The sequence below is a fragment of the Strigops habroptila genome, chromosome 4 (assembly GCF_004027225.2).
Source record: "Strigops habroptila isolate Jane chromosome 4, bStrHab1.2.pri, whole genome shotgun sequence".
Lineage (NCBI taxonomy): Eukaryota > Metazoa > Chordata > Aves > Psittaciformes > Psittacidae > Strigops > Strigops habroptila.
The window spans coordinates 39,634,029-39,656,789 of NC_046358.1; the positions used below are offsets into that span (position 1 = coordinate 39,634,029).

The 22,761-nt window shown below is 36.3% G+C and overlaps 1 protein-coding gene across 8 annotated transcripts in view; it reads right to left on the reverse strand.

The window, feature by feature from the left end:
- Positions 1-2,647: 2,647 nt before the first annotated feature.
- Positions 2,648-22,761, reverse strand: part of AKAP6 (A-kinase anchoring protein 6) — a 273,850-nt gene continuing 253,736 nt past the window's right edge. For 7 of the 8 annotated variants that reach the window (XM_030482071.1, XM_030482072.1, XM_030482070.1 and 4 more), the window contains 2 exons: positions 8,882-12,360; positions 2,649-3,815 (listed from right to left, as the gene is read on the reverse strand). In XM_030482071.1, coding sequence (XP_030337931.1) covers positions 8,923-12,360 — 3,438 coding nt within the window. In that variant the 3' untranslated portion in view covers positions 2,649-3,815; positions 8,882-8,922. Of the gene's footprint in view, positions 3,816-8,881; positions 12,361-22,761 lie in introns of all 8 variants that reach the window. The other variant, XM_030482075.1, reaches the window with a different exon arrangement.

Below are 22,761 nucleotides of genomic sequence, written 5' to 3' on the forward strand. Positions count from 1 at the left end.
GTTCAAGCATGAGCTAGGGAGTGTGTGGAATAAAAAGCAGCCTATAGAACTTTAGATGGGAATAAATGCTGCAGAAAGCTTGCAGCATTCTACATCACAAGAGAATTTCACCAGCAGGGTGAAATACTATACCAATAACTTTCTTTAGGGAGTTAGCACTAGGACTTCTTGCAAGTTCTAGGCAAAATTTGGGCATGAGCGTATGACTTACATTAAGACATCAACAAATCCTGTAAGTATATATCAGAGATTTCCTTTAGCAATCAACTTTTATTGACAACAAACTTCAGTATATTCTAAGAAGAAAAATAAAAGAAAAATTAAAATAAAAATAAAATAAGAAAATAAAAGAAAAATAAAAGCTTCTGACCATGCAAAAAAAAGGAATAGCTGATAATGATGGGTCTTGCATCACAGTCATGATGACTTTATTTCATGAGATCAAATAATATAGATTTGGGAATACTAGTTAAATTAAAATGTTCAGCATGTCTTAGGAAGGAACCACAAAAATTTGAGTTGTGACCATATAATATTCCAGATATTGTATGATGAATATGTGGTTTATTGATTTGACAAGTATTATTATTTTCCCCCAGGAAAAAAAGTAGATTTGTGGCAAATAGCCTAATAGAATGGTACAAGTAATTGATGGAGTTCTGCACAGTCTGCTGGGTGAGGTGACAGATCTGAAAAGCCTTTGACTTATTAGTTTTCCTGTTGTCATAGTGTAAGGTATGACTATAGTCAAAGTAAGTTTAAAAAAATACAATATAAACTAGAAAAAGCTAGGGGGAAAGAAAGAATGATTTTAAACTCAATTCCCATGTCAAGACCATTTAAAAAATCATGTTTAAATAATTCATAAAGGAACATGATTGTCACCATAAATGTCTTACTAAAATTAGGATTTATATTCCAAATTATTTTCTAGACATTTAAAAATATTTAAGATACATTAAAGTGATCTTTGGCTATATAGTTATACTTTTTATGTAATTACAGGTTAATCTATTAGATGTGTACATGATTGATACAAGATATGCGAGAGCAGAACTTTACAGATTCAAAAGGCTCTCTTAATATTTGCTGCTTCTTATTTACACTTTTCTTTAAGCTAAGAGTTGTTTCTGCCACCCTACCCACATCATAGCCTACCCAAGGCTATGCAGTGGAAACTTAAATTGAGAGATAATTTGCCTCTTGTAGTAAGAAGAATCTTTTAATAATTCGGAAAACATGAGGCTTTTTTTAAATACCTGTTCCTTCCATGCTGAATGAATATATTATCTGGTCAGTATCATTCCTCTAAGCTTCTAGCTAAGCTTGTCAAACTGTTGCACATTTTTTAAAGGAAGTAGAATGTTGAAGCTTTTTGTAAAAACATTCGTATACTTGTGAAAATAATGATTAAAGGTGGCATGGGAGAGCATTCCTTGCCTTTTAACTTTCCTGACATCCCTTCCCAATAGTGTTTTTAAGTGATGAATGCCATGTTTGCAGAGAAAGGTTATGAAGGTGTTGGGCTTGATTTGGCGACCCAATATAGTTTTAGCACAAGACAAAAACATTTAAAATGTACAGTCTGAGTCATTGAAATGGCCAACTGTAAAAGTGTCTATATTAGAATCATAAAATCATAGAATCGTTAGGGTTGGAAAGGACCTTAAGATCATCTAGTTCCAACCCCCCTGCCATGGGCAGGGACACTTTGCACTAAACCATGTCGCCCAAGGCTCTGTCCAACATGGCCTTGAACACCGCCAAGGATGGAGCATTCGCCACTTCCTTGGGCAACCCATTCCAGTGCTTCACCACCCTCACTGTAAAGAACTTCTTCCTTATATCTAATCTAAACTCCCCCTGTTTAAGTTTGAACCCATTACCCCTTGTCCTAACCACTACAGTCCCTACGGAAGAGTCCCTCCCCAGCATCCTTATAGGCCCCCTTCAGATACTCGAAGGCTGCTATGAGGTCTCCACGCAGCCTTCTCTTCTCCAGGCTGAACAGCCCCAACTCTCTCAGCCTGTCTTCATATGGGAGGTGCTCCAGCCCCCTTATCATCCTCGTGGCCCTCCTCTGGGCTTGCTCCAACAGCTCCATGTCCTTTTTCTGTCGAGGACACCAGAACTATACACAGTACTCCAAGTGAGGTCTCACGAGAGCAGGGTAGAGGGGCAGGATCACCTCCTTTGACCTGCTGGTCATGCTTCTTGTGATGCAGTCCAGGATACGGTTGGCTTTCTGGGCTGCAAGCGCACACTGCCCACTCATGTTAAGCTTCTCATCGACCAACACCCCCAAGTCCTTCTCCGCAGGGCTGCTCTGAATCTCTTCTCTGCCCAACCTGTAGCTGTGCCTGGGATTGCCCAGACCTAGGTGTAGGACCTTACACTTGGCTTGGTTAAATAATAATTAATATATATATATACAAAAATAATATTTAATATTATATTTTAAATAATAATAAATATTAAATTAATAAATAATAATTTATTTTAAATAATAATGTATATAAAGCTTACTCAATATAATTATGTAAATTAATGAAATTTTAAGAATCAGACAACAAACTCTTACTGAAAAAAACCAAGAAAAGATCTGCTATAAAAGTGTGCCACCACTGCAATTGGTAGTGTACTAAACTACTAAATATTTGTGTCTCTTTGGCCCAAAAGACCTGCAGAATCTTTAATGAAAAGGTTCTTTACCTATGAGCCAGGTAATACAAATCTTCACCAGCTATGGAATCGCATATCTCTAGGGAATATTTGCAAACAAAACCATATTCTTCTGTACTTTGATAAAGCATTCTGTTCTTGGAACGCAGGTAAAACAGATCACCAGTTCTGCTTTTTTTTTTTCCCCAATGAACTATGTTTATTATGCCAATTCTAATTACCATGCAATCTAATGGTTTTAAGGCTTATATTTTCCACATCACTGGACATCACAAACATGAAAGCATTTTATACTGTCATTATACATCAATGTTTGCACTTGGTTATACATATATACAGAAATTATTCACACATCTTAACCTTGCTATTTCCTCCTTTCAAACCAACATAATTTTACTGTGAAAGCAGCTTTTTAATAAATGGTATAAGAAATACAGCAAGGCACACATTTTTTAAAAACTTTTTTTCTCATTACCACCTCAAGAAGCATAAAAAACCAAAATGTCATACTTAATTCAGTAGAATGTCAACAGTTCCTAATATACAACACCATGTAGTTGTTTCTTGAAGTGTTGCATAGATTAAATTTTAAAATTAAATAAATAAAATGCCATTTATTTTAATTACCTAATTTTTAGATGTATTGAATCAGGAGGGCTAATGACTTATTTTTGCTGCAATCCAACAAAATTGTCACTTTAAAAGTAAAATAGTTTCAATAAACTTATGCATTATACACATAAATATTAAATTAGATACATAAAATAGAAGAGTACTGGCAGGTACAGCTCTGAAAAGATGAACCAGACTAATCATGAATTCTGTAGAACTTCAAAACTTGAAACAAAATCAGTGATAAGTAGTACAGAGGCAACCAATTTAGGAAGGGGAGGTCATTAGAGGTAGCTTGGGAGAGGAATCCATATGAAAGCAAATGGCCTTGCTACAATACAAAATTATCACTGAAACAGGACTAGCATATGCAGCCTGATCACAAAGCCAACATGGACAAATCACATTTGGAAAGAAAATTTATCTTGGGAGTCAGTGTAATGAAAGGCAGTGATACAATGGAATTGGAGGTCATCCCAGGGTTTACAGGATGAACCTGCACCTGAATTGCAGCCAAGATTCTAAAAGGAAACAAAAAAGTAATAGTAGGTTACAGAAAATGAAGTTTTATTTGCAAAACATAGCTCTTCCAGAACAACCACAGATACTCATTAAATGGTCACATGCCAGAGCCTTTAATGCAGAAGCGTACAGTAGGCAAACAATGACTTTTAACAGCCTGAGGTACAAGTTAGTGTAAAAAATTGTATTGATGTAGAAAGCTCATTGATTTTTGTAAAGACTTCATTTCTAAAGAAACAAGAGAATTCATCAAATCTGACCTTTTCCCTGGATGCTGTCCTCATCCTTACCTGCAAACTTACCTTCAGCACACTCAAAAGTGCACTGATCAATGGAAACATAGGAATTTTCAAACGCCAAGGAACAAAAAGATCTACCCATCTCTTATTTTAATATTTATGTAAACATATAGAATGAGATTTCAATGGAGAGGAGGAGAAGATTGTCACAGAAGTGTTGTGTGAATGGGATTGTCAGTGTCATCACTGTATTTTAAAATTGTAAATAGCTATTGAGACACTTGTAGTACCATCAATGAGTTAAATTTTCATACTGTAGAATTATCCAGCTCAGAGTTTAGGGTTAAACTATTCATGAAAGAGCACAGGCTTATGATGAGGATTATGAAGAAATAACTGTCAGAATACAGCTCAAAGATTAGTGCAAAGTACATCTCATAGGCATTTCCTAGGAGGCACTCCAGACATGCATTATGTGCCTTCCAAATTAAGCAGGAATATCTGGATCTATCCAGTTACCTTCTGCTTTGATCTTATTTGCTGAAACTGTCACTGTCCCCCATTTATAGAAGAAATATACTTACTTACATGAAAATAGTGAAAAGCTCAACACTTTGTTTAGAAATTAATGAAGAACTAATCAGAATAAAGGGGAAGATTGTATCAAAAGGTTTCTACAACTCTGGCATGAGTTTCACATATCTATAATAAGAAAAGTGTCACTGATGGGTTATGTTAAGTTTTTCAAAAATTATGTAATTCACAGGCAATACAAGATTCGCTGCTTATTCTATTTAAGTTTTTTTTAAGTCAGCTACTGTAAGGAGCTAAAAAGTCAGACTGTTTTAAACTCTGTAAAGGAACATTACAGCACCTATTGCCCTATAAAAACCTCTAGGAAAAGAAAGGGTAAGCAAAGAGATTATTCTTGTAGTTCCAGTTGCTAAAAGTAAATTGTTGTGTAAATTTGTATATTATTTTTCCTGTAATGAATAATTAACAGTCCTTTGCATTTATGTATCATCTTTTAGCTGTGCATCTCAAAACACTTTTCAGTGAATAAGTCATGCTTCACAGGTGTCACTGGTCATTATTCTCATTATTCTTTATTAAAGAAACTAAGGAAATGAAAGAAGAAGTCACAAAAAAATCTATTGCTGAGGAGAAATAACAGTCAGGCCTTCTGAGTACCAGTCCTGTGTTTCTTCTGGTTATAGTAAGTGGCAGGATATTCTGGCTAACATTGCAGCACTGTCAGATGAAACCAATGTAGTTTTCTTATGTCTGATAATTTTTTCCCTAAATTAAGTTACAACTTAAGTTTAAATCACAAATTCTGCACAAAAGGAAGTAGGTTTTGATCTTACTTGTAAGAATTAACAAATTACATACAGAAATCTAATGTATTCTCTAGAAAAGTCTTTGGACACATCACATACACCTTAATGTATTGATCTCTACGCATATTGAATATGGGACTAAAAATTCCCGTTCCATTGGTGAGTCATGGGTCACAGTGACAGCAGAAGACTGCATGATCTCATATACAGAAAGACAGTTCTTTCAAACTGTCCCCTACTTGAGAAATAAAATCAGCATAGCTTTATGAGAACTTCTATTGAAGAACTACATGTTGGCTTATATGAGTGACTAGTCAGTGCTGACGGAGATATTTTTAAGCCTGCTTATAGAATTGTTACTATTTTCCCATAATGGTAATTTTTTGTAGCACACTGCTAAATAACAGGATTGTAACATTTGGCAAAAGTATTTTCTTCCCTATTAAGTTTATTCTTCTGTAGAGCCAAGGTTAATACTAAAACAGTATCAAAATCAAAGTACATTTGAAACTCTGCCTTTTACAGCTTTGAATTCTTAGTATGCTTTTAAGGTACACATATACTATAGATTATTTTTCTCTAAGTATTGCAGCTACACATGGAATTACACATTTAAATGAGCTTACAGCACAGGTGCTACAGGAAAAATAATGGTGTTTGCCATTTATCTTTCAAATTAAATAATGTGTTTTTAAATAGTAACTTTTTTTATAATACACTTATGGGAACAACATTTATCTGTCACATTTTAAAAGATGTATTAGTAATAAATGTAAATTACCTTTGGAAAATCAGTAATTAGCCTCATCAAAAAATAAACAATCTGCCACCAAAAAGATAATCTTTAGCATAGTTAAGTATAATAACTGTTATTTGAATAAGTTAACAAATTAGGATAGATTGCTTCTGTAATTCATTCCCCATAGCATGAGAGATGAAGTTAAAGCGCCAAGCTTGTGAATGGGGGAAGGGAGCTCAGACTTTAGTGATAACAAATGTACCAGCTTATATTTTCATTTTTTGATGTGCCAGAGATAAACTATATGTATCCAAGGGCTTTACTACTGGGAATAATACAGTACATAATTTCCATGGAAGCAATGCTATATGCATCAGTTAAGAACCAGTATATCTTCCTAAATGTAAAAAGTGGGATGTAGTGTGAAGGGCTTTGTTATCTTAAAAATTTTTGTCAGCCCCTGGGAAAAATTAAATTGTTACATACAGAGTCTGCATTACATTTTATTGCATTGGAGGGCATTTACTACTATCTTCATCCTCTATGTCCAATCTTAGTTCTTACATCAACTGCATATTGTCATATCCCAGTCTTACGAGAAACCTAACTGGCTACTAGTAAGAAACTATGAAGTTTTGAAGACTGAGGGAAAGTTTATACATATTTTGAGATCCTCAGAGGAAAAATACTAATGAATTGAAAAGACATTATTATCTTCATCAATGAAAGAATGAGAACAAGAATAAAATCACAGTCACTATAGTAAGCATTCTTCTTCAATGTTATAAAAAGGAGTGGAAAAAATAAGAAAAGTAATAAAACAGTAATTTAGGAAAAGCTTATGTTTACATAATGATCACTTATCAACCTCAGACTTTTGTCATCATCTCAATTTCCAAATAGTCTTCCATATACACATTCTCCTTGTAATGTAATTCTAGAATATATAATATGTTCTATGAGTTTTGTAATTCCCAATTGATTTCCATGGTTTCTCCAGTTGTTTGGATGTGTGCAAGTATTAACCTAATCGGTAATCAACAGGTCATGATAGCCTATTTCAGAGCCATTCAAGAAATATCCTCTCCGCTATGATGGTTCCAAGATAATGAATTATTCAAATAGATATGTATTCAAAAAGATAGTGGCAAGTTCTAGACTATTGCTGTCATAACCTAAAGACTTTGCTAGACATATTTATAAAAATGTGAATGTGTGAATGCTGGGTTAGCCACCAATATGTGCAAAAGAAAAGCCCAAAGCATAGTAATATAATATAGCAAAACCAGGAATAGCAGCAAAGCACTCTATTACACATAAATAGGCCCAGATCCTCTGCTACAGCTACATAGTTTGCAATAGGAAAGTACTAGTGGTTTTCACGGGCAGTGATGAATAACAGTCATTTCTCCTAGCAACATCATGGAATCATAGCATAAGTTAGGTTGGAAGGAAATTGAACATCATCTGGTCCAACCTTCTGCTCAAAGGAAGGCTATTTTCAAAGGCAGATCACATCATTCAGGGCCACATCCACTTGAATTTTGAAAATCTCCAAGGATGGAGATTCCAGAACCTCCCAGGGAAACCTCGTCCTGTGCTTAGCCTTGTGTTTTATTGGAAATTTCCTTGCTACAGCTTCTGGCAAGCAGTGGCATTTGGAATTGAAGTGGCATTTGCAGTTGCCGTGCTCTCTCTGGTCTACTGGAGGAGTGTTTCCAAAGACTAATGGCATTCTACACAGCTATGCTGGCTTTTGGGTCACCAACAACTAGTGAGACTCAAAGCAGCAGTGCTACATGTTAGGATCTGATCCAGAAGTTGCTTTGTAGATCTTCTTTTGTTGTTAAATGTGCAGTTATTGTTGGACATTTGTGTGAGGTCAGAAACTCCAGATCTGAACCACTTTCAGATTTTGGAAGAGATCAGATACACTTTTCCACCTTAGGTTGCACCATTTTACTTATGTTTCAAAATGCTCATCACAAAATAGAACCAAAGCTTCCAGTACTGCTGTTTGGCTATCAGTTTCTATCTGCTTTGGTATTCAGATCTTTATTCTACATTACCCTCACACTGTAATCTTTAAGGATGTTGCAAAGATTTCTTGTTTTGGTAACCTCCACTTTTGGTCTAACACTATGTTGTAATAATTGTGTTCTTATGAATGGCTTATTCAACTTAAGTCAAACTGGTATCAAGAGATTACTTATTATCTCATTACTTATTCTCCAATCTGCTTAGCCATTCTTCATGGCTTGTCTGGAAATACTGTAGAACTCCAACTCACTAGTCACACAAAATTCTTGTAAAACCAGAAGTTCAGCTTCATCAAGTGCTTTTGAACACCTCATAAGGCCAGCTGACTGTGGAGAAGGGATCAATGAGTAGGGCTGATGTCTGGTTCCACAGCTCAGTTGAGGAGGGAAGAGGAGACTGATACAGAAATACTACTTCTGAGGAATTCCCAAGTTCTCCAAGATAGTGGATTTGTTCCACAAGGGAGCAGTTCCAGTCAGTGCAAAGCCAAAGGGCAAGAAGCAGTTAGCATTTACTGCATTTGTTGACCAGTGGCATGTAAATTTGGATTACAGTGTAATCAGAACAAATAATATAGCACTATCATCAAACAGAAGCCCTAGGTGGTGGATGGCAATTCATCTCCTTTCATTTTTACAAAAATGAAAAAAAAAAAAAAGGAAAAAATGTTAAAAAAAAAAAAAAAGTGCAACTTGTAGAGTACATACCTGTTTTTAGGATAATGTACGTGCCTGGAGAGGGTTACATTCTATCTGTGCATATTTATATGTCTTTCCTTATGAAGATTTAGGAGATTTTCTTCACAAGTAAGAGTTTTACTGTTCTGATGCAAAACATCCTTTTTCTGTGAATGGCCAGGCTTTAACTGAAACTCTATAGCTGAAGCTTCCTCAGAAGCTGCAACACATCCTTTGGAATCTTCAGGTCCAGATGATTTTCCTGTAGTACTCTTTTTAGTGCTAAGATCTGGAGAATTCTTTTCCAAAACTTCAGTTTGCCCGTCTGAAATCAACAAATCATCACCAGCATTTTTCAAATTGTTTGATGCACTTTGCTTGTAAGGACTGGGGACGTTTATACCGTTGTCATCATCACATAAGAAAGATAAATCCCTACCTTTAGATGAAGTTTTAACTTCTTTTAATGATTCTCGAGTCACTTCACCTACTGACTCTGGAGATGTTTCAGAAATAGTCTTAGAAATAGGTTGTGGCTGCAGCTGCTCAACTCGTGCTTCAGGAGTACCATTAGAAATGGATTGCTGCTGCTCAACCCGTTCTTCCTCAGGACAGGCTTCAAAAAAGCATTCAATATTTTCTCTCTCATCTGTGAAATCCAGTGGCACAGGAGTGCTGCTCTTTTCCTCTATGTATTTGATTACCTCTCCACAGTCACTATCATGAGAAGAAAGTGAAAGATAAGAATAGAAGTCCCCTTTTCTTAGCTGAATGGGTCTGTGAGAGTGCTCTAACACTTTTTCCTTGATCTGTGCTAATGAAGCTGGAGCAGATGACTCACATTCAGGTTGTGACTTACTTTTCAAAGCTGTTGATGCCATGTCTATTATCTCCCTCACAAAATTGTGTACTGAGCCATCTTCCGTGTTTCTTTTATCAAAAGCAGCAGATTCACAGTTACAGCATGAAGCAAGACCATTGGCGGAGGAGTCACATTCTGCTTCACTGGATTTCAAGGCTGAACAGCAATCAGTAGATTTTTCAGTAATGCTTATTCTTTGTTGTTGACCATTAGGTAAGGATGTTTGTAAAGCTGTATCTTCCACGTCTACATAATTCATTTCTGTGGAAGATTCAAGACAAGGCTTTTTAGCAGGAGAGGAAGCAATAGAGTGATGATCAAGCTGAAGATAACTTTGACATTCTTTTGGAGGGTTTCTAGATTCATCTGACAACAATGCAGTCTCTTTTCCATCCATATGTGAATCATCTGAACTGTCTGTAAAAGCTTCACAGACACAACATTCATTTTCAGTTTGTCTGACATCAAGTGATGCATGAGTTTTGGGAGTTGCTGATGTTCTAACAAGACCTTCCTTTTGACTGCCAAGAGTATTTTCAACATTGCCATTCTCCATATCATCCACAAGCTGATCCTTCACAACCTGAGAGATGTCTTTCATTAGGTGACTCTTTGTCCTTTTTTCATGATCACGTGGCACATTCTTACTATTGCCATTATTTTCTGATATTTTCTGTACTGAACCATTCAATATTGTTTCAATGCTTAATGTATCTGTGGCTTTTGATGTCTCATTACTAACTTTACTGTGCTGAATTTCATCACTGAGGTTACTTTTTCTCTTCTCCCTTGTCAAAGAAAATTTTGGTCTAATCCAAGTTTGGAGTTCATTTTTTATATAATCAAGTCCTGAAATTAAATTGCATTCTTCATAAATATCCTCATCAGTTGCTATACTAGAGTCATCATCTTCATCTTTGATACCTAGCTCTTCCTCAGTTAAGGTAAGGGTGGAACTTGAAAGCAAATCACTGTCATCTTCATCATCAGTACAAGCAGAAGTGCAGGAGACATTAACAATCATGCTGACATTGACATCGCTCTCATCAGCTACAGATCTATTAAGATGTTTTCTAAATGATGCATTTGAATCTGGTATTTTATTTCTGTGCAGTACAATGTCTTCAGAGCAGAGAGAAAGATCCTCACTGCTGCTGAGTTCAGTTAGAGAAGCTGCTGAGTCTTCGTTGATTGAGGATGCAATATCTAGAGACGGCTGTCCAGTAAAAGACATCTTTTGAGAGCCACTTTGTAGTGTTATATCAGAGATGCTGCGCTTAATCTTTTGATCTAAAGGACTCTGAATATTCTCTAAGCGATTCAAAAGATCTAATGTTCGTTTGCTGAGCTCTCCAACAGAGTCACTGCTTGCACTTATGTCTCCTGAGCCATGATGACTAAAAAGATCTTCATTGCTTTTGTAGGAAGTCAGCCAGCTCTCCAAAGAGGTGCTTCGCTGAAGACCATCTCCACTTTTAAAAATACCTGAGCTGAACAAATCACCTACTACAGACAGAGATTCTAGTGAAGAACTACGAGATAAAGTTGAAACCTGTCTTGTATTCTCTGTAACAGTTAATTTTCTTACAGTTTCTCCAGATTTACAGGAATTGGGATCTGATTCTCCAGGGACACTTGCCAGAGTACGGTCACGAATAAACCCATCTGGTTGTGACTCTTCAGGCTTATGTTCAGATTTACCAGGTATTTTATCAAAACAAAAGCCATGAAACAAACTGCCCTCTGTATGTGTTTTTTCAATTTGTGATTGTTTCATTAGCACTGGTAATTTGAATTTGGAGCCTTGAAGATATGAGTAATCATAAAAAGTAAACACGTCATGCTTTCCTTGTAATTCTTCTAGACAAACACGGTTACGCATAGTTATGCTGTCCAAATCCTCATCATTTTCACTTCCACAACATGCAGAATGTGCCAACTGGAAATCATCTGAGAGACTAGCAGGGTCTTCTTCATCTTGATGTATTTTTTGTTTTATCACATCAACAATATCATCCACTTGAGTTTCTGCATGCCCAATTTCAGGATTACTCTGAGTGCTTTCAATGTCATTTAGCAAAAAAATCTCTGAATTATTTGTGGTTTCTGTATCACATTCACTCACTATCCCACTCTCACTCTCAGAGTGCCTGCTTATGTTTCCACTCTGATACATATAGCTATATGGTTTTGCCAATATGGTCCCCCCTATTAGGTCAGGCAGGGATTTGGTAGATGAGAATGACGAGTCTTTGCTAAGACTTTTATTTAAAATGTTAGACTGTGTTACACTGGAGAGTTTAGATGTTTTTTTCAAAAAAGGCATGGTTTTTTTTTCTGATAATTCAATATTATGAAGACTATAGACCTGATATATGTGAGGATTTGGAGGGGAAGTAACGCTGGGACAATAAAGAGGACTTCCATGATCACCAGTACTTTCATCTTCATTCACACCATTAACACCACATTCTCCCGAAGAAGGTTTCTGGCTTAGATCATCCTTCTTGAGTTCCTGATCAGGATCACTTAAGTCGTCATGAATACTGATCAGCTTATTGCTTATGTCAGTTTCATCCCATTCTAGTGCATCTTCACTTGAACCATTCAGATCCATCAAACTGGGATCAATGACATTCAGAGGCTCCTGTAAAAAAAAAAAAAAAGAAAAAAGTAAAAATTTAAAAATATTTACAGTTGCACTTTCAATGTGCTTCCACCGAAATCACATAAGTACATTAACAGGAGTAAAGTGCATTTTTGGAACAATGGTCAGTAATAGGCTTTTAATTTTGTTATGTCTTGTATACCATTAAAATAATCAATTAAAATGAAACTTATTAATTTTTGTATGATGTCTTAGTCTTTCTAGGTTGGTTTTTTTTTTAATTTTCTGTCAAAATATAATACAGAAATTTGACTTTAATAGAGTTTAATTGTGGTTAGTCACTTCATATGTAACAAGTGTTAACCATTCTGCAGAATCACATATGAGTGTGTTAGTAAAAACAATATGATTAGAGCTTTATTATGTTGAATATCTGAGAAACTCTAGTAGCCTGCTTAAGATTAAAACAGTTAAGATATAAAGGATTTATTAAAGGACTTTCAAAATGTTTATAATAAACTTTTGTGTTGTGAGCCTTCAAAAAACAGATGTAATGCATTGGAAATCACAAGACTTGATGAATTTTTCTTTGAATTTATATTTATTCTTTACTTGATAATAAAGGCAGTACTAATGTCCAGTAAGTAAGACCTAATGAATGTTAATATCTTCAGCTGTAAGAACAATCAATCAGTCTAATCAAATACTACATAAATTTCAAATATTGTCTGTGCTGACACCATTTTCTGGGGAAGAACTGATAAATAATTGAGCTAAACTTAGTTTGGTTTTTTTAAGACTTTTGTAACTTTCCAGTAATATTTGCTATCATGACTCAGAACATACAGTACCAAGAATTATTCCTTCTAGAAAGACACATGGGAGAGGAAGAACAACTTGACAACTTCACTTACTCAAATGTGATGTGTCAAGTGGCCAAGAGTACTGACTCACCTTAAACTACTCAAAATAAGACAAAAGTGGCCCCTGATTTTGGGGCTGGTTCTCTGAGCACAAATTAATTTCACTTTATTTTTCTATTTATTGAAAGGCCTCCATTTTAGGGAAGACTTTGCTTATACAGTAAGACTTGTAACAGAACTGTTAACTAATGTAGAATATTTTAAATAATCTTAACGGCTGAACAATGATCACTGCATCCAGAAAAATGAGAACTTTTTCCCAAAAAAACGTTTCAACTATGATCTCTCGCTCTCTTGAGCTTTCTTGGAACAAGTTTTGTTTTTCAAATACACCACTGATCACATGCCAAACAGGAATCTAAATGACAACAAACTTAAAAAGTTACTGAAATACAAGCAGATAAAATGAGGCTGTAGTCCAAGGAAGGGAAGTTGTACACAGCTTAGTTCCTGACTTAGATTCGTGAAGGCCCAGCCAAGGTTAATTGTGCAGCGGAAGGGATGTATCTCTGACTCTGAGCTAGGAACTCTCTCTTTGAAGTAGGAACTAAAGCTGCTCAGCCCTTTTGTGAGAAATCATGGGATGTTCTCCATCAGCTCAACAGTTAGAGGACTGATTTTGGGCGTGGGACGCTGGGCTTATGACATGAACCAGGTTCTCATTCTCTCAGGAGAAGCCCTACCTATATGGTGTTCTGAAAAGAAGCGGGCTTCTCCTGTTTCATTTGGCATAAACCAATTAAATATTAATGGGTTCAGAGAGAGACAAGGAGAATTTTATCCTGCAGCGTACTGTTCAGCACATTTGACTGGCAAGAGGAACAGACAGGCCCAAATCCCTGCTCCAGCGTCTAATTATGGATATAGGTGCACTGTTTCTGTGCAAAACACAAGGCTATTTCATCCCTTTATGTCCAGTAGATCAATGGCTAAAACACTCACCTGACTTATTTTTTCCGAACCGGGCAGAGTAGCTATTCACCATACAGCAGGGTGATATGATTATTAATATATTTGACAAAGCAAGACACTCTCCATGTAAGATAAATCTGTGTCCCCATGCTTCATGGGCTTAGATGTTAGGTAAGTCCCTGAGTTCTGCAGCTGTGTTCAGATTTTGCACATAACCATGGGCAGAAATATGGGTGCCAAAGAATTTTTTCTTCCTTGGCAGGTTAGGAGGCTTCTGGGATTTTGAGAATCTGTGAAGTCTAATGTTGAAGGCTAGAGACTTTTTGCAGATCCCAAAAGCTTTTTTGGAGTAAATTTGTTAGAGTCCTTTTCTACTTTTTTTTTTTTCCCCCCCCCTGAGCGATATTGGCTAGTGATAGCTTAAATGTTAATTTCCCAAGAAAACACCAGTTTGCTAGACAAGTATGGCTATCAGAGCAGTTCTGTGCATCACAGAGTTCAGAAATCCATATTTGGATTTTCCAGTTTACCATGTTTTCATAATGGCTCCTGGTTGGTACTTAGTTGGTACTTAGTTCATAGAGCCATAAAATCAACTAGGTTGGAAAAGACCTTTAAGATCATCAAGTCCAACCATTACCCAGTTACCTACCTGTAGCTGACCCTTAGCTATCCCAGAAGTAAAATGCAAGATTTAGTTTAGTTTGAAAACCCGTTAGATGAAACAAGAAATCAGCTACAATTACTCATTTTTTCTGTGGCATGTTTTATGACTCTGTCGTGCTTAGCATTGGGAAGACATGGCTGTGAAAAGCTTCCTAAACTGCACATTTTCATTGTTTTAAGTTTCTGCCAGCTGCAAAAAGAAATTCCTGAAGGCAGGAAATCAGCAGCAGGTTCCAAGGATTTTATGTTCCATAGAATCTGATTTTGTTTCTCAAAACCAAAACATTTGGTCCTTATTGGTCAAGAAGATAACCTTCCCCCTGTAAATCAGCACTTGGCTGCCTTGTTTGTTCTGGAAGTCAGATGGATGAAAACAATAAAACATGTAGAGTTGTGACCTCAGCCCATTCATCTTCATTGAGTGCTCCTTACTTCAAAGCCTATTTTTTTTGTTCTTCAAATGCACATGCTTTTCTGAGGCCTGGAATATACTCAGAAGTTTTGCAGGCAAAGCTATGATGGATTTCAGGATTTGATTGTCTTTTGTTTTTTTTTTTTTTTCACCCTTGTGGTTGTCACAGCTATACTTGCAAAGCCTCTTATGTAGATATGGTTATTTTACCAGCATAGCTTTCTCTGTTCAAGGAATTGGCTGAATTAATATTAGTGAATTACTACTTTTTTTTTCTTTATAAGCATCATCTCCCTTGAAGTACAACTTTAGTGATTATCAGCTACATTGGCAGCTGTTCCTAAGTACAGACCAAGTTTTAACTTTGAAACAAACCACTCGGCTTAAGTCAGAAACATTTTGTATTTGGCATTTTTAGTAGGGGTATATATATATTCCCTTATTACAAAATTTAGCAAGCTGCTCAAACAAAAAAGCGACTTTAGACATTGAGGTAGTTGTTAGAGAGATCAGCACCATACAGACTCTTGAATAAATCTCTGGAGTCAAGAATGGAAGGCAGCATCACTCCAGCCTGTTTGCACTCACATCAGTATCAAGGTAAAAACCAAGAATCTCAGAACTATTTTTATCATGTTAGATGTCTCCTTATTAGGCTGTTCAATGCATAGGTAGGTTGCTGGAGGATTAGGATTAGCAGGACAGTAATAGATTATTAGGTCTTGCCAACATAACATTTCAAAGTCCCCAGACTGATCCTTTACTTGGTGTTCTACAGAGGATGGGAGGTATACCACCATAAGTGTCAGCTGGTGTCAGAACTAAACTCTGATTGCTCAGTTTACTGGGAAAAAAAATGCTGTTGTTTCTTCTGCCTGACTTGTTTTTTATCCAAAGAACTGTATCGTATTACACAATGCATCATTTACACAAAGCGGACAAATCTATTGCTGTTTTCAATTGGGAAAACTTTACTCACATGAGTGCTGAACCACGTTTTTTGTTCCATTTCGGTTAATGATGAATGTGGATTTCCTACAGAGTTTGCATTTACACACTGCAAAGGATGTTCTACCTAGCCTGGTTCAAGGTATCACTCCAGTAAGAAAGGGTCAGTCACAGACAAACATGCTGATCTCCACATTTAAAACAGACCACAATTAAAGAGAAGCTTTGAGTGTGCTACAGAGCTTCCAATCTGAATGAGGTGAGCCCTGTATGTTCACTCGTAAGTTCTGGCTTTGCTGAAGCCTGTGAGAAAATGTGCTGCAAAGGTACCATTCTATCTGGCAAAAATTCTTTGTATACCAGCTGGTGTAACTGATCGCACTAAATTTCCCAGAATTTAGAAACTTCTTTTTTATATGTGCAAGAGTGAGGGTGTATAAACACACACACGCATACACACGGGTGTATGTGTGTGCATATGTCATCTTTCTAAAATGGGTGTCTTTAAAGTAGGTCAGAATGTCTTTATCATTACAGTCACAAAATGCTGCTACACCTAGAGCAGATCTTGAAAGTCGCATGGTTGACAGTAAAAGAAGGTAAATAGTTTTGACCAAGCAAGTAAAAAAAACCAATGCAATATGAACAAAACATGCACAACATTATGCATATTCCTATTTTTTAAATATTACCACTAGGTAAACAAGACTTAGGAAACATTTACTGTTGCATTAAAAGTTTTAAATATAATTAAGCCAAGAAGCAATTAAATTACAGACTCAGAAGAGTGAAAGGTTGAATTAAGTACAAAGTATTTGAAAGTGCTGCTTTAAGGAGTTTGGCTTTTCCTAACTTGAACCTGAACTATTTTGCTCAGGACAGTATTCCTGTTTCAGTGATATAACTAATGTAGCAAAGTTAGGTGTACACTTAAATGCTTGCAGGGTTGGTGTTTAATAGTTAAACAGTTAATCTGCTGAAAATGTTAATGGCAGGAAAGAAGATTATTAAGCCAAATAAAGACATTTCCTCAACCCCAATGCATCTTCAAGGAAATGCTTTAAAAATGTATTTTTTCATTTGTTTCCTTTACTAAAACACAGATAGTTTTTCTGCAGCAAATTATATTCAACAATGATTCTCTGTTTCGGCTTCATCTGCATCTGTACTCTAGAACAGATACTTTGCGTTGGTGAAACAGGCCTGTAATGTAACCCCTACGTACCATTATATTTTTTTAAAGGAATTAACATGAAAAAAAGAGCCATTACAATAATAAATAAAAACTTTGTTCCTCCCTCCTCTGCAACATATCCTTCAATTGCTGTGGACAAATTACCCAAACTCAACTGCACTTAGGGGCCAGGAGAAAAAGAAAGAAAAAGAAAGAAAACCATCCCCCATCTCCAGGAATGTGTGCACATTCAAAGAAGACAAACATGATTTTGTCTTTTGAAAAATGCAAGCATGCCAAGTACTTCTGCTGAGGGAAATACTCATGTGTACAGTACTCATTTCACCTCTGCTTCACTTAAGTTCATAATCTAAATGGGGTTCCCTGTAATGTAGCCAACAAAACTGTCCCCATTTCCAAACAGCAGTGTTTTAATATACGTAAGCATATGCATAATATCCCATGTACATCGTACTTGCACATAACAACACACCCTCAAATATATGGAAGCAGTATGTTTTATCACAGATCACTAGAGAAACTATCATGAACATACATATATTTGAGATAACTGAAGTTAAAAGAAGGCGGTACATGTTTATTTCCTGAGAAAATAAGATCCAGAACTGTGGTTCATACTTTCTCTTGCTTTATTTTACAACTATATACTGCCTCCCTCAATGAAATAATATGCTCTATCCTGCTCATGCGGAACTTGTGCTTTTCTGTTAGGCATTATGGATGCTTACAAGTATTGCCAGAGTCCTACTTGGGTGGTTGTATGTACAGATTCCCCTGCTGAAGGAAGGACAGTGACTTCATCTCTGCTCTCTGTAGTCACAGATGTCACCTGCAAGGGTCTCACTGCAGGCTGGGCCTTACAGGAACAACTGAGGTTTTACCATTGCTCAACTCCCTGTCTTTATGATGGTGTTTGAAGTTCTCTGATAATGCTCAGAAATTAAAGTCTAGAGGATAGGGGATTGTCATATCCAGGTTTTAAACCTGGTAATTTTCTCTATCATGATAGAAGTCTTGTGGCACATCTTCTAAGCAACAGATGAAATAATTGCAGTGACATTTTAAGAGGAAAACTATTATTCCCTACTACTAGTAGAAGGGTTCTAAAAAGTCAGAGAAATTGGCTATTCTCTAACCATTCCTTTGCTATTTAGATGCCACTTGATGATGCTAGGTAACACACTGGGGTCAGTTGTTCCTGCATATGGGTTCTATGAGGGTCTTTAACTTTCTTGGTAAGCTGCCCATAGTATCAGACAGCCAAAAGAAAGAGTGAAAGCCTCCTGCCTTTCCACCACTCACCAGTTGGTGCAGACAAGCCAGGCTGGAACAGAAGGTAAACTGTGTTAGAAGAAGGCCTGTAGGAACTAACTTCAGGAACTATCACAGATCAAGGCAAAAGCAGGGACTCAAGAAGTTTAGCACCTGTGCTGTGCCCACAGAATCACTGCTAACACAATATCCATTATCTGTTTTCCAGCCTCTGCTTTCTTGCCACCATATCCTCACATGGCTTTCTAACATCTCTGGTTCTCATTTGCGGAAGCAGCCCTTTAAATGTTACCAGAGAGCAGAAGAACATCTATAACATTTTTATATCAAATAATATTGTCATCCAAATAGGTTTACAATCCCAGACCTATATTCCAAGTTGTGTATTTGGGCTTTTTTTTTTTTTTTTTTTGCCTTTTTGTGATGAGAAAACCTGACTACATGGCATATTTTACTGGCTGTTGGTTTTGCTGCTTTGTAGTTTTCTTTTACTCTGTCAAGAGGTTACATGACAGGATTTGTTGCCCTTGAATGTCATTTCAGTCTCACCTTTACTTCAGAGAACTATACAATTTTCTTTGTGCAAGAATCCAACACAAGCCCTTTATGAAACTTAGAAAAAACATTCCTAGCTTTACCCAAACCCAATGTTGCCATGCACACCTGGTTCAAAAAAGAGCAAATCCTGGCACTCCACCTCAGACACACGCCCATGCAAGCTGGCAGGAGTTCATCCATGCCAAATCTCAGAATTTGACTCAAAGATCAGCCTTTATGGTTAAGACAAAAAAATCCACCAAACCTAGGAAATATGCGGAACTAACCACACTTAAACAGGTTTAACTACTGCTTGTCTACACTGCAGAACTTCAGCACAATTTTTCACTGGTATGTCCGTATTGATGGCAAATCATTCGCATTCTGCATTCAAACACTTTTGAACAAAGTTGTACCAGCAAAGCTACAGTGGCATAATTGTTTTCAAATGTTTTCACTATTGCTTTGTCTTTGTTCAAGTTAAGAGGTTTGCTTACTGGTTAAGAATACTTTCAATTTAGTATAATGTACATTGGAACTGGTACTCCTTTCATGATGTACTCTCAGTTAAACCAGAACAACTTAGTGGACACTGTGAATGGACTCAGTAAACACAACAGCCATCTCCAGTCTATAACAGGCACATCAGGACACCTGGAATCAGAGAGTTTTTAAGAGCTTTGTTTCAGCAGAAATAAGTGCTTGTGAGAAACACTAAAGAGTGAAAATCACCATAGAAATAGAAAGATATAAGGTACAAAAGAACAGGACACAAGCCCTTGGGAGCTTGACCTCAGGAGAAACCTAGAAAGTTTTCTCACTGAAATCTGGAAGAGAGAGGCTTGAATTTCTAAATAAAAATTCTTCCTGTACACTGGAAAGGGAGACTTTATTATTTATGAAGAACAGGACTGCATGAAAAATATCCAGCTATATCATCAGTTTCTTCTCATGAAGCAGTTGACAGACTACCAAATTTAGCTTAATTCATGTTATCAAAAAGAACAGACTCTTTTTTCTCCCTATTTAAATTTTCAACACAATTTCTTTGTAATCCTAGTTGAGTTGCTTCCTGAAATCATTGATTCACCATCTGTAAATTTGGGATATTGACTAGAGGGGAGTCAATAAGCAACTATTGTGAAGTCAAAGGCTAGAAGAATACTGCATAATATAAGTACTTGCAGAGTCTGCCAACCTATGGATTTCCAAGTGTTAAACACCACAGTTGTCAGTAAGTGGCAGAGAGTTCTCCTAGCAAGTAAAAATTACCATGGTAAGCACCTTGAGGCTACAACAATACTACTGCTCCTTGCCATTACACAACCTATATCTAAGAAGAGCTGCTTTTCAAATGCGCAAAATAGAAACACCGGCCTTATCTCCAAGTATAAGAATTTACCAGGCAGAGCTCTTTCACTAAGATCATCGCATCCTTGAACTTCCGTATTTTTTTCTTGTCCTCATCACTGGTAAGTGATGATGTTTGTAGTTTTCTCTGTACATAATACATGCCAACACAGCCCTGGAGCTGGCTGGAAAACAAGGATTAATCTAGTATATCCAATAGAACCTGTGCAATGTCTCAAGTATTATACACACATTTTGGCTTGTTCACTTGAAAAATTACATAATATAAACATACTTTGTAGAAATTCACTCAGAAGTAGACAAAGTGATGGCTATCTATATCTTCTGGTGAGAGGCTTATATTTGCCTGCCTTAGTTTGGCTGAGTACAAATGGGGAGTACCTCATTATTACGAACCCACTAAAGCTATTATTCAATTTTCTTCTATTACAGAAGAGTTTATTTTAAATGTTACACAGTTTAAATTTGGGTTAAAATTGGAACATAAACTGAAGATTTAAGTCTATCTATAATGACTATTTTCAGTGCTGGTGAGGAACAGTCCAATAAGTATTAAGAGTTTACAAAGTGGTATAATAGCTGAAAGGCATAGGGCCACTAGTGTTATCATTATTAGTATAAGTTTAGTTAAGATACAACTTTAAAGTGTAAAGCCCAAAGATTTTCATGCAGCAGCACAGATTTGTACTGAAACTGAATGTCTGACACTGAATGTCTTTTGTGTAATGTGTAGAGATTTTGGAAGAGTTTATGGTATTTGGTTTCACACTGAAGCAATATTCCGCCCCCCTTTTAAAAATAAAGAAAGGTTTTTTTAAATAAAGCGTTTTCCTTCATTGTTCAGTAAACCTGCTGGATGAGCTGTGACTCCATAAAGTTTAGGAACTCATTTACTATGTTGGTAGATCAGACACTGCATTTATTCACACAGTGCATCTCTAAAATCTAGCTTTCATTAGAGCTGTGGGGAGGCCCAGTCTTTCTCCCTTCACTCGAGAAGGTGAAGCTCAAGAAGATAATTAACCATGAAACAATGAGGAGGCTTGCTGGGTAAGCACTAGTGTGAAAACAGTTACTCCTCACAAAAGAGGGGAAATTAGCTGGCTGGATAAAAAAGGAAGTGTCAGACTGGAAGACTGAAAGGACTGCAAGCATAAGTAGATAGCTCTATGCACCATTAATGCAATTTTTTTTAACACTTAAACTTCACTGCTTTCTAAATTTAAATGCATTTAAATGTTATGTGTTAGGGGAGATTAATATGCCACTTTAAAATAATTTCTCTTAAACTTTCCATTTTCACGTTTCACCAGTTTTAGTCACCCTTCCCATGTATGAAAAAATCACTGCCTCTTAATATTGTATTCTTATTTACAAAGCCAATGTACACAGAGCGTTCTAAAAAGATTCAGCTTGCTCCCTGCATTTTACAAGCCCATTATTTTACATTAATACAGATATTTTTATGAACAGAAAGTTTGTTTTGATTTTACTGTTTCAGAGAGTAAAGACTTACGATGTGTGTTTCCTTTCAAAACTTCCTTCTACCCAAACAGTGTTCCCTGAAGCAGCCACATTTTTGGCAGAAATTCAGTTATATGCTATGCCAAAAGAAATAGAATAAACAAACACTGCTTAATGCAGCTGGCTAGGTAATTTACATATTACTGCACACCAAACATTAAGACCTGAATATGGATTAGAGCTACAATGATAACACAAATGTCTTATATGTAAGGAGAAATGAAATTCAGATCATCACTGCTAACAATTTTCATTTTGTTATTTAACGTATATTATAGTATCTCTGACATAAATGTATGTACATATTTAAAAAATAAGTAAATGTATGTATTATATGTTTTTTGGTATATTTTACAGAAAAAAGTACTAGAAATATCTTGAAAAACTGTTGAGTTCATTTTCAAAGTTTTCTTCTGGTGAAAGCAGATTACCTAAATGGCCACATCCTGGTCTTTGAAAATAGAAAAACCCCCAACCAAATACAATGAAAACCCTTTAGGCATTCCTTAAAACTTCTTTGCTATACATAAAAATATAGTACAGGTAGGCTTCCAAATCTGCAAGCTCATGTGCTATCAAAAAGCATCTGTAATTTTGGGTGAGATCAACAGTCCAGTCAGCTGAGTCCATCTCCTGCAGTGGCCAGTAGTGAATGTTTATGGAAAACTTAAAAAACCTCA